The sequence below is a fragment of the Centroberyx affinis genome, unplaced genomic scaffold (genome assembly GCF_046629955.1).
Source record: "Centroberyx affinis isolate AG114_WGS23_722 - 3 ecotype Tasmania unplaced genomic scaffold, CSIRO-AGI_Caff_v1 ptg005154l_1, whole genome shotgun sequence".
NCBI classification, from domain to species: domain Eukaryota; kingdom Metazoa; phylum Chordata; class Actinopteri; order Beryciformes; family Berycidae; genus Centroberyx; species Centroberyx affinis.
The window spans coordinates 12,501-30,000 of NW_027282558.1; the positions used below are offsets into that span (position 1 = coordinate 12,501).

At 44.3% G+C, this 17,500-nt stretch overlaps 1 protein-coding gene across 1 annotated transcript in view; it reads left to right on the forward strand.

Annotated features, from left to right (window-relative positions):
* The window catches only part of LOC139666836 (glutamate receptor ionotropic, NMDA 1-like), a 49,973-nt gene that overhangs the window by 1,778 nt on the left and 30,695 nt on the right, over positions 1-17,500 (forward strand). The window contains exons 3-8 of the mRNA XM_071546174.1: positions 3,204-3,380; positions 10,109-10,171; positions 11,190-11,287; positions 11,943-12,064; positions 15,470-15,644; positions 16,912-17,062. Of these exons, the coding sequence (XP_071402275.1) occupies positions 3,204-3,380; positions 10,109-10,171; positions 11,190-11,287; positions 11,943-12,064; positions 15,470-15,644; positions 16,912-17,062 (786 nt within the window). The remainder of the gene's footprint in view (positions 1-3,203; positions 3,381-10,108; positions 10,172-11,189; positions 11,288-11,942; positions 12,065-15,469; positions 15,645-16,911; positions 17,063-17,500) is intronic.

Here is a 17,500-nt window from a genome sequence, read left to right on the forward strand (position 1 = left end):
CGGCAAACACACTGATGTTAATGTGAACACGCTAACGCTAGCTGCTACTAGCTACGTTAGCTAGTGTGCTAATCAGATGTGTTAACAACAAGACAGTGATGGTTAGCTGACCAGATGCTATGGTTAGCTAGCTAACAAGCTGACATTATCTAAACACTAAATCAATCAGATGGATCAGTGATGAAATGATCAGTTCAGTCAGAAACAGACAGAAATTAACCGTCTGTTCAATTCTGTTGAGACAGAAACACAGTCAGCTGTTCAGAGCTGAAGACCTCCAAGATGGCCGCCAGAGGGGGGGCCATGAACCCTGTCATCACATGTCAGGGTTCATGGAGGTTTTGACAATATAACAAAAATGCCCGTACTTTGAAAACAGGGTAGGTATATCACCTTTTACACACACACACACACACACACCCACACACACACATACACACACACACACACACACACACACACACACACAGGTCAGAACACTCCAGCAGTCATGTATGTTTTAGTCTCTGTGTCAGTAAGTGCAGGTTGTAGAATATTCAGAGTGAACCTTCAGTCCGGTTCTCTGGTCTCAGGAAGCTTCAGCTCTTCAGGTTTAGAATATTGATGGAATATTTAGAGCGTTATCGGCTCTGTGTGTCCTAGTTCTAAAATATCTCAGCTCCCGTATCTGTTTTAACCGGAGAACATCAGAACGCTCCATTTGCTCCGCTTTTTATTTGAGAATATTTAGAATATTGATAAAATATTTAAAATGTTCCATTAGCACAAATATGTCAGGTTCCATTCCAAAACTCGATAGATTTATTTTGGACAAATCTGAAGTTTTGAAAGTTATCAGTCAATATTTCAGAAACTCATGACAGATGATCAATAAACTTAATAAGCAAAAGCCTTCAGGTGTCTTTACTTTCACACCAGCAGCCATTTTGTCAGATTAACTGTCAGTTTTATCAAATGGTGGAGATCTGACTTTGGATTTAAATTCTTAATATAAATGTGTTTATGAATATTTGCAATATTGATTATTTAGAATGATCTTTTAGCATTCGCACAATTTTCTTTATCAATATTTAGAATATTGATAGGGTATTTAGGATGTGTCCTTAGCATGCAGCACATTTTTCTTTTTCCAGTATTTAGAGTATTGAAAGCAGCTTAGTGTGTCTTTCAGCACCTTCCTGCAGTCACATGTGTGTTTTAACTGTACAATGTTCATAAATCTTCATGAAGCATTATAAATATATATACACTTTTACAATATTTACAAAAGTGCTAGAATATTTAGATTTTTTAGATCTACTGAAGCGGCTCCATAAGGCCCAGAGCTGCAGAACAGAGCTGAACGTTTGATCCCTCTGATGCTGTGTGTGTGTGTGTGTGTGTGTGTGTGTGTGTGTGTGTGTGTGTGTGTGTGTCTGTGTGTGTGTGTGTGTGTGTGTGTGTGTGTGTACCTCAGGATAAGTTCAAACCTTCGCCCTCTCTGGTCTGATATTTTCATTTCCCTGCAGGATCTGACATGTTCATATGCATCACATCCTGTCTCAGTGTGTCTCAGCTCTATTAAAGGAATAGTTCAATGAAAAACTCTGTCATCATCTCCTCCCCCTCAGGCCAAATGAAACTCAGGTGAAGTTTGTTAGTCCATATAACACACAGGGAGGCTGCAGCACAACTTGGTAGCAGCCTTCTCCAAAACAACTGAAGTCAATGGGGACCTGTTCTTTAGAGCTCCAAAACAAAAACAGACAAACAATCAGACTGTGAATAGAAAGACCTAGACACCATTATTTGTTGCAAATCAATCAGCTGTAGTTCAGATCTGCACTAAATGATGGTGTAAATATACTGTAGGTCTTTGTGGAACTCTGAAGAACTGGTCCCCACTGACTTCAGTTGTTTAGGAGAAGGCTGCTATGGAGTTGTGCTGCAGCCTCCCTGTGTGTTATATGGACAAACTTCACCTGAGTTTCATCTGGCCTGAGGGGGAGGAGGATTTTCAGTTCTGGGTGAACTATTCCTTTAAAGACACATTTTATATCATGTGTTTCTTGGTGACCTTGTTGCCTCTGGACTCTGGGCTGAGTTTAACTTTCCTGATGTTGAGAAATGTTTGTTTGTGTGTGTGTGTGCTGTGGCTGCTGTGTGTCAGACTGGACTGACTGAGGAGACATGAAGTTGATCCGGTCAGTGTTTGGTAGATTGTCCTGTTGGTCAGCTGAGCACTTAGACACCAGAATCATCCATGTGTCCCCGGTGCATCATTGGCTCCGATGCCGCATGCTAACACTTTAGCATCTGCTAAAGAGCGGGACAGTGGGAAACTCTGTTCAGTTTCTATGAACAAAACAATAAATCAACATTTTCTGCAGTTGCTCTTTCTGTGTTCTGATAACTGATGTGAAAACTATCTGCTGTAAGTAATTAGTCGTTACCTTTTCACAGTCATCAAACAGCAAGGTCATTAAAATATTTTTTCAGAATGCAACACTCCTCTCTTGAACAGAAGTTTGCTAGCTTGTTAGCATTTTGTGACTTGCAGATAATTAAATTATAATGATCATGCAGCTGTTTGACATGTGAAAAGGTTTCGGGTGATGAACAACAAATACTGCATCGGCTTTTTTTGTTTTCCATTCCATTTTGTTTTCCATTATTGGTGGGACTCGGTACACTTTGATACGCACATCCAAGAAGAATCCAGTGAGTCCGAGTTATATTGAAAAAATAACAAGTATTTATTAAATACTTCCAAAAAATGCAAATCAGTCTTTTTCGCTTTGTCCTTTTCAGGAAAAAATAAAGAAGGATCAAGAAGATAAATCAGGATTCAAAACTAATGTGGTTCAAAGGAAATGTCTGCCCTTCCTAGTTCCTCACCAAACATTTTTCCAACCCATTTCCTACTTCCTGTCTATCTTACCTGACACACCTGAACATAGCCCCTCCCCTCCCCATGCAATTCTCAGGACTAAAGCAAGGTGGGGTGCTCCGGACTAAAGGATACACATGTAGCATTAGTATATGTAAACAATCCAAAATAGCAACAAATCTCAATAGTAAAATAAAGAATAAAGAGAATACTCCAAAGAAAGGCATAATGGCTCCAACAAATACATTTCACATCAGTTAATAAAACACAGATCACACTGTTCACACTTACCGCACTTTGTTTAACGTCACATCCCCCCCCCCCCCCCCTCCAGAGTATCCACCTGTCCTTCCTCCGGACCGTCCCGCCCTACTCGCACCAGGCCCAGGTCTGGTTCGACATGATGCGGGAGTTCAGGTGGAACCACATCATCCTCATCGTCAGCGACGACCATGAGGGGCGAGCCGCACAGAAGAGACTGGAGACGCTGCTGGAGGAGAGAGAGACCAAGGTGAGGCTCCACACACACACACACACACACACACACACACACACACACACACACACACACACACACACACACGCATGGCAGTCAGTATGAAGACTGTACGAAGTGTGTGGCGGATTTTCTGAGTGTGTTGTGTGTTAGTGTGTGTGTGTATAAGAAGGTTGTATGTGTGTGTTTCTGTCATTGTGTGTGTTGTAAGTGTGTGTGAATGTGTGCATGTGTTTGTGTGGTTGTGTGTCAGTGTGTGTGTGTGTCTCGGAGAGAGTGTGTATGTGTGTGTTGTGTCAGTGTGTCAAATTGTGCATGTATGTGTGTCTGTGTGTGTTTAAGCTTGCTGTCTGTTGTTTTTTATGAATCCCTCAATCCATCTCAGATTGGAGTTTTAGTTAACAAACGTTTCTGGAGTCAGAAATAATCTGATTGGTTGAGTTAAACCTCAGTGGGCGGAGCCAAAGAACCACCGTGTTTCTGGCTCAGTAACATCAGACTGAAGCTCAGTGAGAAAGACGAGAGCTAAGAGAGGAGGAAGCTAATATTAATATAAAGCCTAGCACTCTGCTGCTAACTGAAAAAATACAATCTACCATACTGAGTTATCTAGGTTAGCTAGTTAGCTAGCTGACCTTCAAGTTCAAACTAGCCATACTAGCTTATAGCTATCTAGCTAAGCTAGTTAGCTAGCTGCTGACCTGATGAAGCTCTGTTAGCTCAGACAGAACATGTCAGCCATCAGCTGATCCAAACAAACACTTTTAGACATTTAAACAGTTTGTTCATTTAAACTGTCAGCTGCTCCTTCATCCTGCCTCTGCTGCTGTCATCGCTCAGATCTCTCCCATCTGTATCTGCCTGTAATGTGAAGACAGGCTGTCTGCTGTCTGGACCTCCTGTCTCCTGCTCAACACGTCTTGCTTTGAGCCAGATGGATCCTTGGAGGCAGAAAAGCTTCTTTTGCAGACTCAGACCAGTAGAAACCTGATATACAGCTCAGTGCCTCTGTCTGAACCCACGGGCCGAGCTCCCATCTGGAAAATAAAAGTCCAGCTGTGACAGTTGTTCAGTGTTCACATGGACTCATGATTCAGTCAGAAGACGGTTCAGACTGAAGAACCTGTCTGATCGATAAAGTCCTGGATCAACAAAATGCTTCTGTTCCAGTTTCCGTTCATACAGGAATGACATTTATATTTTTAATTTCTAATTTAACCAGAATTTCTTCTTTGCCATTCAACTTTGCCAGTTAGCTAACTTCGCTCACAAAGACGGTGGATCTTTGGCTCCGCCCACCGAGGTTTAACTCAACCAATCAGATTATTTCTGCCTCCGAGAAATGTTCATAGGACAAAAACTACAATCTGCACATTCTCCATCCATCCATCCATCATCCGTCCATCTGTCCTGGCTTTGATATTCTTTCTGCCAGAGGCTTCAAAGCAGCTTCTCTTTCATCATTACTTTGTTTCTTTTCTGTTCTGCTTTTCTTCTCATCTCTTCTTCTCTTTTATTTCTCTTCCTTTCCCCTCTTATCCCTTCTTTTCTCCTTACTCTTTTCTTTTCTTCACTTTACCTTCTCTATTTCTTTCCTCACATTAAATTATTTTCTCTGATCCTTTCCTCCTTTCTTCTCTTCTTCCTGTAGTTCTCCCTCTTTCTCTCTCTTTCTCTCTCTGTCTGTCAGTCTCTCCATCTCATAGTTTTAGTTCTTCATTTCCAGTCTGTTGTCTGTTCTTCCATCTCTACAGCACAATGAAGGAGCTGGGAGCTGGAGCCACGCAAACACATCACACACACACACACACACACACACACACACACACACACACACACACACACACACACACACACACACACACACAGTGATCTGGCAGGTGAGACAGGGTTAGGCAGTTCGTCCTTCTACAAGGTTCTTGGAGCATTCTGATGACATCATCAACCTGCTTCTGTCACAGCTGTCTCACTGCATTATGGATAAACTGACTGTCTGTCTGACCTGCTGTCTGTCTGTCTGGATCCACTGACTGTGTGTTAGTGTAGGTGAACCACAGATAGACTGCAGCTGGATGACAGTGTGTCCAGTCATGACCCATGCTTTATTCACACTGCGGCCATGTGTGATTCAGTAGGAGTCCTGGTAACTCCTTCATGAGGGAATACCTAAAGCCAATTCATGCAAATTAATAAATAAGGGCAATAAATAATTTTGCATCAATTTACCTTAAAGTTCCATATCCTCCACTGTCCAGAGTTTTATTTAGTGTCTTTCTGTCCAGTCAAAGCTGTGTGTGTGGTGTCATGAACCAAAAACACTCTCAATCCATTTCTCCACGTTCATTTTCCAGCATCTCTCTGAGCCTTACCAAGAACAGGCCGTTTCTGTCTCCGTGTCTTTAAGGCTCATTAATATTAACGACCCTCCGTTCCGATTGGCTAACCGTTTCCAGAGTGAAACGTGAGACGCCGCGGCCCGGCGGCTACAGGTAGGGAAAACTCTCCGGTAATAAACGACGACAACCGCTCAACCGCTTTGAAAAAAACACTTTGTTAGTCTATTATTTCTTACAAAAATGCTAATGAGCGAACCTTTGTGACATCACAAAGTTACGGAAGTCCAAACGGCTCGTTTAGAGGCTCGCTGCACTAATATGGATTGTGTGGATTTAGTTTTGGTACTTTCACCATGTTTAGATAGACCATCCAACTCCTTTATCACCACAGAGGAGAGGGGAGTCCTGCTTTACACCATGTGGAGCTTTAAAAGCATGAATTTATCGTCTCACGCTGCTCTCTGGATGAGAAATGGGATGGGATGGAATCAAGCAGGAAAGTACTCTCCTAATAACTATAAGTCACATTATCATTTTTAACGTTTTTCTTATTTAACCTTGACCAAACCATTTCCCTAACCGTAACTAAGTTGTTTTAGTCTCCTGAACTTAACCGTTAGCCAACCTTTGGAAAGTAATTCAGTTTGTGGTGGAGAAACGTTATTTCCCGTAACACGTGTCCACAGCATGTAAATCGAACAGAGTTCGTGTTCATTTCACGTATTTGAGATCATGTTGCTTTTTCGACCAGCGTTTTTTTTTTTTTGACAGTGTACACAAATTAGCTAATTTGTCAAAAGGAAATTATGTAGTAATTATGTAAGTAATTCATTGCTGAAATGTCCTTTGTAAACGCTGGAAATCATCCACCATCCTGACCTCCACGCCCTGACTGGCCGCCAAGCTGCTTCAGTGTGACACTACTTCCTGTTTACAGTCGTGTCTCCTTCACGTAACCGCTTCCTGCCGGGAACACATCATTTTAACACTTTACGTTACACCAACGCTACATGTTAGCATGAGATTTATCTCCAAACCAACGAGGTCTAATTATGTCTGTTAGCTGACAGCTAGCTTTAACAATATTGGTTTAACCGGCTAAAGTCATCTAACTCTAGTTTTAGCTAGCAGACATGCTAAACAATCTGTCAAAGAAGCAACACTAAAGGCCAAACACACTGAAGCGTCTGATGGCGTTCTGAAGTCCTCCTCTTGTTTTAAACGGCTGAACGCACCAAAAGTGTCATGAGGTCAAACTGCCTCGACTCCTCTACTCAGACCTCGTTTCCATTTTGGAGTCAAATGAGGAGCCGGAGACCAAAGCTGTGTGTTTCTGCAGCAGCTGTTTAGAGGACTCCGGTACAGGAGGTGGCGTAGTCCGCCGGTAAAACGGAAGAAGAAGAAGTGATGTGTAGCGGGGAACTGACATCAGAGCTTGATCAAACTAGACGGCCACCAAAAAAAAAAAAAAAAAACTAACGTTATCCAGCCGACTTGAGGAGCGGCCAAAGCAGGACGAGGAGAAGCTCATCACTGAAGTCCAAAAACGACCTGTGACATATGACTACTGACTGTTTACTGTTACTATGGCAACAGGTGACAGCTGACGTTAGCTCCGTTAGCTTAGCTTAAAACTTTATGAACAATACGATTGTAATTCCGCAACTCTCACTGCCAACAGCTACAGATCTGAACCGGTGTGTTGTCACATGTCAGATACTAAAGATAAGAAAAATAAAAGCTCAGAGCCTTGGTAGTTATGTTAGCATAACAGACCCCCCCCCCCCCCCCCCCGTATCATCTATCATGAACCTTTACTGACATCTACCGCTCATAAAACTTAACTTGCTATACCAGCTGCAGCAGAGTTATGATCAGCTGCTTTATGTGACTTTCACCCACCTGGAAGAAAAAATAAAAGCTGAAATGAGACGGCTGGTCCCCAGTGGCTTCGCCAAGGAGGAGCGTCAGTTATCACTTTCAGTGCGTTTGGGCCTTAAAGATTAGAAGCATAATGTTAGTATGTTACTAATACTAAATATAAATGTTATTAATGCTGATGGTAACAAGAATTCATCCTAGTTGGTTCGGGGATAAATATAATGTTGCAAAAAATATAACGTTGCACAACATGATGATGAATATTAGAGGAGGGAAACAGTGTGACAGCAGGCCGACATTAATATTAACAGACCAGCTGAAGGTGAACAAACTCCAGTCTGTCTGGAATGTTACTTTACTTATTATTTACTTATTTACAATGTGTTGTTTACAAGTTTACAGGCAGGCAGACAGACAGACAGACAGGCAGGCAGACAGACAGACAGACAGACAGACAGACAGGCAAGCAGGCAGGCAGGCAGACAGGCAGACAGACAGACAGACAGACAGACAGACAGGCAGGCAGGCAGGCAGGCAGGCAGGCAGACAGACAGACAGACAGACAGACAGACAGACAGACAGACAGGCAGGCAGGCAGGCAGGCAGACAGACAGACAGACAGACAGACAGACAGACAGACAGACAGACAGGCAGACAGGCGGTGTGCTGTGTGTCTGAGCAGCTCTGTGACGATGTTCTGGGAGTTTGTGACAGAATGTAAATTTAATGAGATTAACATTTGGAGCGGAGTGGTGGCTGATGGGAAAATCTGCCGCCAGGCCGGCTTAACATCAGAACAGTCTGCACCGGCTCCGTCAGCACTGTGGAGCCTGCTGCTCCCACCAGATCACACCAGATCACACCAGATCACTCCAGATCACTCCAGATCACAGATCACAACAGATTACACCAGATCACACCAGATCACACCAGATCACAGCAGATCACAACAGATCACAACAGATCACACCAGATCACTCCAGATCACAACAGATCACATCAGATCACTCCAGATCACATCAGATCACTCCAGATCACAACAGATCACTCCAGATCACACCAGATGACTCCAGATCACAATAGATCACTCCAGATCACCCCAGATCACAACAGATCACACCAGATAACATCAGATCACAGCAGATCACAACAGATCACTCCAGATCACAACAGATCACATCAGATCACACCAGATCACAGTAGATCACAACAGATCACACCAGATCACAATAGATCACACCAGATCACAACAGATCACAACAGATCAAAGATCAGATCAGCTCAAACTGTATTGGATCTCGGCCTGGTTGGTGCGTTTTATCCAAACCACCTTCCAGGAGCAGGAAGAGACGTTTTAGTCTGAGAGAGGACTCACTCTCCCTGAGAGACGGAGAACAGGGAGCAGACTGTTCACATGCACACTAATAATTCAGTTTTAATCTGATTAAAGGCATAAATAAATTCATTGATTTAGTTCCTCTATATAACTTCTCTCTTCCTCCTGTAGTTGTTGGACCCACAGACAGTATTGTCTGTAGTTGTTGGACCCACAGACAGTCTTGTCTCCAGTCAGATGTCAGTTGAAGCTCTGCTGCCTCTTGCTGCAACAATGAGTCCAAACTGTTTGTCAGAATATCTTTATCTACAGTATATACTGTAGATATAGATATAGATATAGATATAGATATAGAAACGTATCCTTTAACCTGATTAAGGCAATTCTCTGACTGCTGAGACTGCCATGTAAACTCCTTTATCTGATTCTCTTAATGGGAGTAAGGTCTTATTCAGATTAAACAGAAGCCAGTTAACAGATTTCTGCTCAGTCTGTCCATTGATTGGAGCATGGTGACAATTTTTCAAACTACGCAGGTCAAAGGTCACCAGACGCAGTAACCTGGATGCTGTATTTACCAAGCAAACAACATGGAGCATACACACAAATTATTAAATGAGTCCATGTGAAGCAGGCTATTAGAGAAATGATGTTACTTTGAACCATGTAAATGTTGTAATGGAAACATGAAGTAATGCATTGTGTTGGTGTGCAGGTGAACATGCTCAGTCAGTGGAGATGGAGTCTAAAATAGAGCTGTCAGCCAACAGAGCTGCTGCTTTCTAATGCTGGAGAGTCTGAGTCTGCTTCACTCTCTCTGTTCTCCAGCTCTGATCTGAAAATAACCAACAGCTCAGGTCTGATGGTTATATTTAGCTCCAAAACTAAAGATACACAACACAGAACCTGACAAGAGCTTTGTTCTCTGTAAAGGTGAGATATCTCCACACAGACAGGCAGACAGACAGGCAGGCAGACAGACAGACAGACAGGCAGACAGACAGGCAGACAGACAGGCAGGCAGACAGACAGGCTGTCTCTGATGTGTTTGCGTGCCCCAGCGTCCCGCAGCCTCCTGATTTGAAGCAGAAAAGTGGAGATTTGTTGGAATGCTTTACTGCCCCCCATTTCTGACTGTCTATAATATTCTTCTGTGTCTGCATATTTTCTCTGTGCACATTACCCATCAGACTAAAAACAGGAACTATGAAAACCTCGACCAACAGTCCTTTGACTTCAGGAGAGGACCCAAGGTATACTTGCATGGTCAATGCACGCCGCCCAACCAATCTCTGAGCTCGCCCAGTAGCAAACACCAGTCAGCCCGCCCAAATCCAACCCAACTCCAGAGATAGACTCTTATCCTGGTGGCACGTCTTTTCTCCACCTTTACTTTTCTTTCTTTTTTTTATGATTTCCACACACCGCGAATGGGTTTACACTAGCCAAGAGAGACGCCCTTCCTCCTCCTCCTCCTCCTCCTCCTCCTCCTGAGTTTTTCCATGTGAAGGTTGCATGCAGCCAGGCTGAGGCTCGGCTCTGTCTGCGGGTCTGAGGGCGGAGCAGCACCAGGATCCTCTCACTCCTCTGCAACATCAAACCTCCTTTTCTTTTCTTTTCTCCCTTTGGGAAATGACCCCACCCCCCCCTCCCCCTCCTCCTCCTCCCCCTCCTCCTGCCCCCTTACTACCCGCCTTCCTCCTCTTCCTCCTCCTTCCTCTTCTTCCTCTTCACTCGTTTTTTTTTTTTTTTTTTTGATTTGCGGTTGCATCAGCGCTCCTTCTCTAACATGCACGTCCCTGGTTGGTTGGAGTCTTGACAGCGCCTCAGTTTGCATGTGACATCACACCACGCAACTTTTTTGCCCCTCCTCCTTTTTCAAGCTTCGAGTTTGATTTTTCTTTCAGTTCGGCAGATCTTGGAAACTTGTTTTTTCTCCATTTTTTTGCCCCGGTGGCGTGGGTGAGAGGGAGCATGGTTGAGGCTTTGGGGGCGGGGGAGGGGGCGGGGGCAGGGGGAGGGGCTCTGACGGTTAAAAGCTAATGATGCGTGTCCTATGATGTGTCCTGTGGTGTTTTGTCGACTCACTGACCTACGCTGCAACCTGTCGTCCTGCGCTCTGACCTGTCGTCCTGCGCTCTGACCTGTCGTCCTGCGCTCTGACCTGTCGTCCTGCGCTCTGACCTGTCGTCCTGCGCTCTGACCTGTCGTCCTGCACTCTGACCTGTCGTCCTGCGCTCTGACCTGTCTTCCTGCCCTGCGGTGCTCCAGGCAGAGAAGGTGCTGTTGTTCAGCCAGGACACCAACCTGACGGCTCTGCTGCTGGAGGCCAAAGACCTGGAGGCTCGAGTCATCATCCTCTCTGCCAGGTCAGTCTAATGATAATAATAATAAAACCAAACATCACATGATTTTGTACAAAGAATGCAGCGCAATGTGCTTCACATATTAAGTAAAAAAGACAGGAGAAAAATGAGGCACGTTACGACAAAAAAAAAAAACCCCGGGCATGGTCCATATTAAAAGCAAGAGAAATTTGCAGCAGATTACTACACAAAATAAAACCGACATAATGGGTAAAAGAGGGGTAAATAAAAGATCTGGAAGTTACAATATTAATTAATATTAAAATAATGTAATCTCTACAATTGATCAAGACTCTATTGCCAGGTGCCAGTGACATATACAATTGGGTGTCGTCTGCATATTGGTGGAAACCAATGTTATATTTGTTAATATACATCCCAGTGGGAGCATGTACAGGTTAAATAATAAAGGGCCAAGAACGGAGCCCTGTGGGACGCCACAAGATACAGGATGTCAACATGCTGAGAGACAGAAGGGCCTGGTGCAACATAGTGTTCAAGACCACCGGGATAAGATCTGAACCATTCAAAGACTGAGCCGAAGAGATCACTTTGCCCTTTTGTTTGTGTGTGTGTGTGTGTGTGTGTGTGTGTGTGTGTGTGTGTGTGTGTGTGTGTGTGTGTGTGTGTGTGTGTGTGTGTGTGTGTGTGTGTGCAGTGAGGATGAAGCTGCTGCGGTGTATAAAGCCGCCCGTCAGCTCAACATGACCGGCTCTGGTTACGTCTGGCTGGTCGGAGAGAGAGAGATGACCGGCAAAGCTCTGAGTGAAGCTCCAGACGGTACGTCACCTCCTGCTCCTCCTCCTCCTCTTCCTCGCTCCTCCTCTTCCTCCCTCCTCCTCCTCCTCTGCCACAAGCTGTGTGGCAGACTCTCTCTCTCTCTCTCTCTCTCTCCCTGTCATAGCGATGTAGTCTCTGATGAAGGAAGCTAAACCTCATCACAGCAAGTTATCTTCTCAGCGTCCTGTGGTGTTTCTCTCTCTGGTTCCTTCTGACTGGTTGAACGTTTAAACATCCTGAAAAAATAAAAAAAAAAATAAAAATGTTTAAAGGTTCCAAACCAGAGTTTTCTTTCTTGCTCATTGTAACTGTGTGGCTTTAAATGTGTCTAACATCTTTTTGTTTGTTTCATTTCTATAGTGTGTGTCGTCCGCCCGCCCGTCCGCCCGTTCTTACAGTAGACAAGCCAGTAACATGCGCTGCTATGGGGGTGGTGGGGGGTATGGGATGGGGGGGTGGGGGTTGGGATGGGGAGGTGGGGGTTGGGATGGGGGGGTGGGAGTTCAGCATTGGGTTTGGACAGTGTGGTGGTGGGGGGGTGGGGGGGTAGCCAGACAGGCAGTGTTGCTGCAGTACCGCCCCCCACAGTGAAGTGTGTCTGAACAAACTGGTAAGATGCCGCCGCTGCTTCCTGTTTCCTGTCTGATGCTCCGCCCATTGGTCAGTAGAAGATCCACCCACTGCAACATGGCGTCTGCCGGGGGTGGGGGGGTACTACAGACAGCAGGCTACCCAGTCAGCCAGACAACCACATGACATGAAGAGCCGGCAGGATGGTCGACAGGTTCCATCAAGCTTCATTTGCACTTGGTCGCTCGACACTCTCGACAGTCGTCTCTCGACAGAAATGACTGAATCTCCGGGAAGCTTTCTGTAATGTCGCGGACACCGTCGAGGACTGTTGCACAGTGTGATTGGATAGTTTGTTGCCATGGTAACGCTCACCACTTCTTGCTTCCTTGGAAACAAACAATCCAAGACAAACATGGAAGGAATAGATGAAAGGCTGGGGGAAGAAGGGAAAATATCCTCACATCAAAAGACGAAGGTTCAAAATCTCCTCTTCCTCGATCAGCTATTTCATCGGCCGCTACCATATTTGCAGAAGATGTAAACAAACCCGCCAGCATCTCGTTACCATGGAGACGACCAAACCCATTGCCTACATCTTTGCCAAGGTGTAAATGCGGGACGTCGTGCGACACAGCTTTTGTCAAGAGACAACTGTCAAGAGTGTTGAGTGACCAAGCATAAATGAAGCTTTAACCTGCTGAAGTGTCCTGGAGCAAGGCACTGAGTCCCTCCCAGCTCTGTGGCTGACCTCTGACCTCTGACCTCCCTGTGGGCGGAGGCAGCTGAAAAGATTAATTTGTTCCCTCAAGGGTTCAATAAAGTATCAAAAACATTAACTTCTGAATTTTTAGATTGTAATCATCAGTTAATATGTAAAACTGACTGACTATCCATAAACCAAAAACATCATCCTGTGTGAGCGATCTGGTTTCCAGTTGTCTGGCTAGCTGGGTCATCCTGCTCCACCAGATCCCCTCCTGCTGCTGCTGCTGTGGTATTTTTGTTTCAGAAAGCATCCTCACCGGCTAGCCTCTACACGCTTAAAAATGATGCGTCATTTTCAACACATCTTTGTGTCTGTCCCAAACTACAGATGTGTCAAAAATAATCCATCCTTTTTTAAAAGTGTAGTAAGACTGCACTCTGAAAAAATCCCCAACCATTTTGTCTCTGTTGGAGAGGTTTGAGGCTCTTTTTAGGAAATAGTTTCAGATTAAAGCCTTTTATAGTAACTTAAAAACCCACCTGGTTCGACATGGAATCTGTACATTTATATTTATATTAGATCCCTTGTTCAGAGAGACTTCCATTGAACTTAGATCCGAGATCACCAACATTACAAGCAAATAGTAAGGAGATCACGGGTCAGGGACACTTCCTAAAGGGATTTTTTTCTCATGTGGACACGTCCAAAGATTTGCAGTAGGCTACTGAAGAGGTCAACACCATGGGTTCAAGCAAACATAAAACTCTTAAATCTTAAAACCAAAATCCATGCTAGAACCAGGTGGATTGTCCTTTTAATGGGTTTACAGATGAGATGAGATGTCTAATGACAGCCAGCATGGTCAGGCAGCCTGACAGAACCTCTCCACAGGTTTCAAAGGCTTTTACATAATCAGGGTCAGATGGATTATTTATGGTTTGATGGAAATGTGAACGGGTTATTTCTGAAACCATTCCCCAAAAAGAAACCGCAGAGCGATACTGTGACATTATGGATTTTAATGTTATTTTTCTTCACCAGACACTTGTCACATTATGAGGAAAAAGTTTCTTCATTGGTCCTTTAGCTTACGGAGGAACAGCCTATTGGCATTGTTAGCATTCTTCATTGAAAATGATAGGTATCGCTAGCTAGTGGCACGCATTAATTTCAAATAGAAAAGTTGGCGAGCTGTACCCATCACTTTTTAATTAGGAAAGCTAGCTGTGCTGCCTATTATTTTCAATTAGGAAAACTAGCTAGCTGTGCCCATTATTCAATTAGGAAAGTTACAGTAGCTGGCTGTGCTCGTTTGTTTCAGTGAGAAATGCTAGCTAGTTGTACCCAGTACTTTAATTAAGGGATGCTAGTAGTAGTAGTACCAGTAGTTTTAGTTAGGAATGTTAGCTATTAGGCTACTACGCAGTCATTTTAGTGTTAGCTAGTAGTACCCAATAGTTTTAGTAAATAAAGCTAGCTAGTTGAAGTAGTTTCAGTGAGGAATTCTAGCTAGTTGTACCAGTATTTCAGTGAGGAATGCTAACGGAGCTAACTGCTGTTGTCAGGAGGCTGGAGGACGGATGTTAGTTTTCAGCACAGTGTGGAGCTTTCTGCTGAAGGAAAACACCAGACCGATTCAAAACGTCCCAGTGTGGCTGCACTTGTCCTGGGAGACGAAGGGTTGTGATTTTTCAGAGTTGAACTCCCAGCATGCAGTTCAGTAGTGCTATACACCGACCTACATACAGCACTGACTAGCCTGATGCCTGAAGCCCTGTGTGTGTGTGTGTGTGTGTGTGTGTGTGTGTGTGTGTGTGCGTGTGTGTGCGTGTGTGTGCCTTTATATGAAAAAGAAATTCTTTCACGCTGTGTTTATAATTTTCACTGAAGCCTAATATTAATTACATCTTTGAAATTAATTTGAGTGTGTGTGTGTGTGTGTGACTTCTAATTAATTTGTGTGTGAGAAAGATTTTCAGACGATAACCTATCTAGCTCCTTGCTGTGTGTGTGTGTGTGTGTGTAAGCTCTCCCTTCACTCTTTGTAACGTCTCTCTCTGCTGTGTGTGTGTGTGTGTGTGTGTGTGTGTGTGTGTATGTGTGTGTGTGTGTGTGTGTGTGTGCAGGCCTGCTGGGCCTCCAGCTGATAAACGGTAAGAATGAGTCGGCGCACATCGCCGACGCGGTGGCGGTGGTGGCTCAGTCGCTGCAGGAGCTGTTTGAGAAGGAGAACATCACCGAGCCGCCGCGAGGCTGCGTGGGAAACACCAACATCTGGAGGACCGGGCCGCTCTTCAAACGGTCAGTACCACAGGTCAGAGGTCACATGGTCAGTACCACAGGTCAGAGGTCACATGGTGGGTGAGTCTTCATTATCATTGGTGGTTACAGGACAGAGCTTTACTGCCAGTACCGGCTAGGTTATCTTAGGTTACTGCCTACATCGTTTGGTGCAGACTTTACAAACGTTTTTCTAAGGTGAGGAAAAAAAAGTGAATTTCCACGTAGGTTCATGCTAGTTCAACTGTGCCTTGTACTTATACCACTGGGTGCTATACCAAGGTTAGTACCATATAAAACTGGTCACCATACCAAGGCTCCAATTTTGATGATTTTCATGTTTTAGCTTCAGTTAGAGTCCAGGCTCTGTGGGTTCAGAGAATTGTCAGACCTCCGGCTCTGATGAAACCTTTTCTAAACCAGCTGGACACAAACGGTGGTCAGGCTGAAAACATGTCTGTTTGTCTTAGTTCATGACAAGTTGAAATTGTGGAAATTGTGTCTCCAACAGCGACGATACATCACTAGTTACCATACCAAGGCTAGTGCCTTATACCAGTGGTTTTCAAGGTGCGGTCTGGGGACCTCCAGGGGTCTCCAGCTAAATGAGGAATCATTTAATTTCACTATAATTCACTAGAGATGATCCCAGTTAAAGAACCCACTGTCTTAAACTAACCATGACCATACCAAGCAGTATATACCACTGAATACCATACCAATGTAGTACCTTATACCACTAGTTAACATTAGTTAAATGTAGAATGACAGTTAAATCAAGCGTAACAGTCGCCTGTGCAGTCAGGTTATTAGCTGTCAGGAGGCAGAACAGCCTGGAGAGCTGAACAGCTGAGGCTTCACTAATCTGTTAGACTGACAGAGCTGCAATAATAAACAGACCTATCACTCCCTCTCCTCCTGTCCTCTCTATCTGACCTATATAGCCAACTCATCAGCTCACATCATGTCACAGGGGGATGATGTCATGGTTTGATGATGTCACCTCAGTCTATTGCCCTCTCTAGAAGTCACAGCAGTGACACGTTCAGACTGACAGGAACACTTCTCCCTGATAATCACTGCCAAGTACAAACATCTAAAATCTAAAACTCTATCGTCGTATTGTGTGTTCTGCTTGTTATTTTAGTCAAAGTGATATCCTTATTGTGAAATTCTAACATTGGAGTCACTGAGCGGCTTCCTTTTAAAACCTTTTAAAACCAACAAACAAACCAATCCAGAAACTAGCGCTGACCCTGAGTTTCCGGCTCTCTGATTGGCTCTCCAGGGTGCTGATGTCATCCAAGTACCCCGACGGCCTGACGGGGCGGATCGAGTTTAACGACGACGGCGACCGGCGCTTCGCCACCTACAGCATCCTGAACTACCAGCAGAAGCCCGGCCGCCTCGTCCAGGTCGGAGTCTTCAACGGATCGCAGGTACGATGCTCCTTCATTTTGTGATTCATCTGATTCTGATTTTTACCATGATGCTTCACTGCAGGCCATGGACTTCAAGAGTTTACACTGTCAGACTACATCACTGTCAACTACATCACTATCAACTACATCACTCTCAAACTACATCAATCTCAAACTACATCACTATCAACTACATCACTATCAACTACATCACTCTCAAACTACATCACTCTCAAACTACATCACTATCAACTACATCACTGTCAACTACATCACTATCAACTACATCACTATCAACTACATCACTATCAACTACATCACTCTCAAACTACATCACTATCAACTACATCACTGTCAACTACATCACTATCAACTATATCACTATCAACTACATCACTCTCAAACTACATCACTCTCAAACTACATCACTATCAACTACATCACTGTCAACTACAT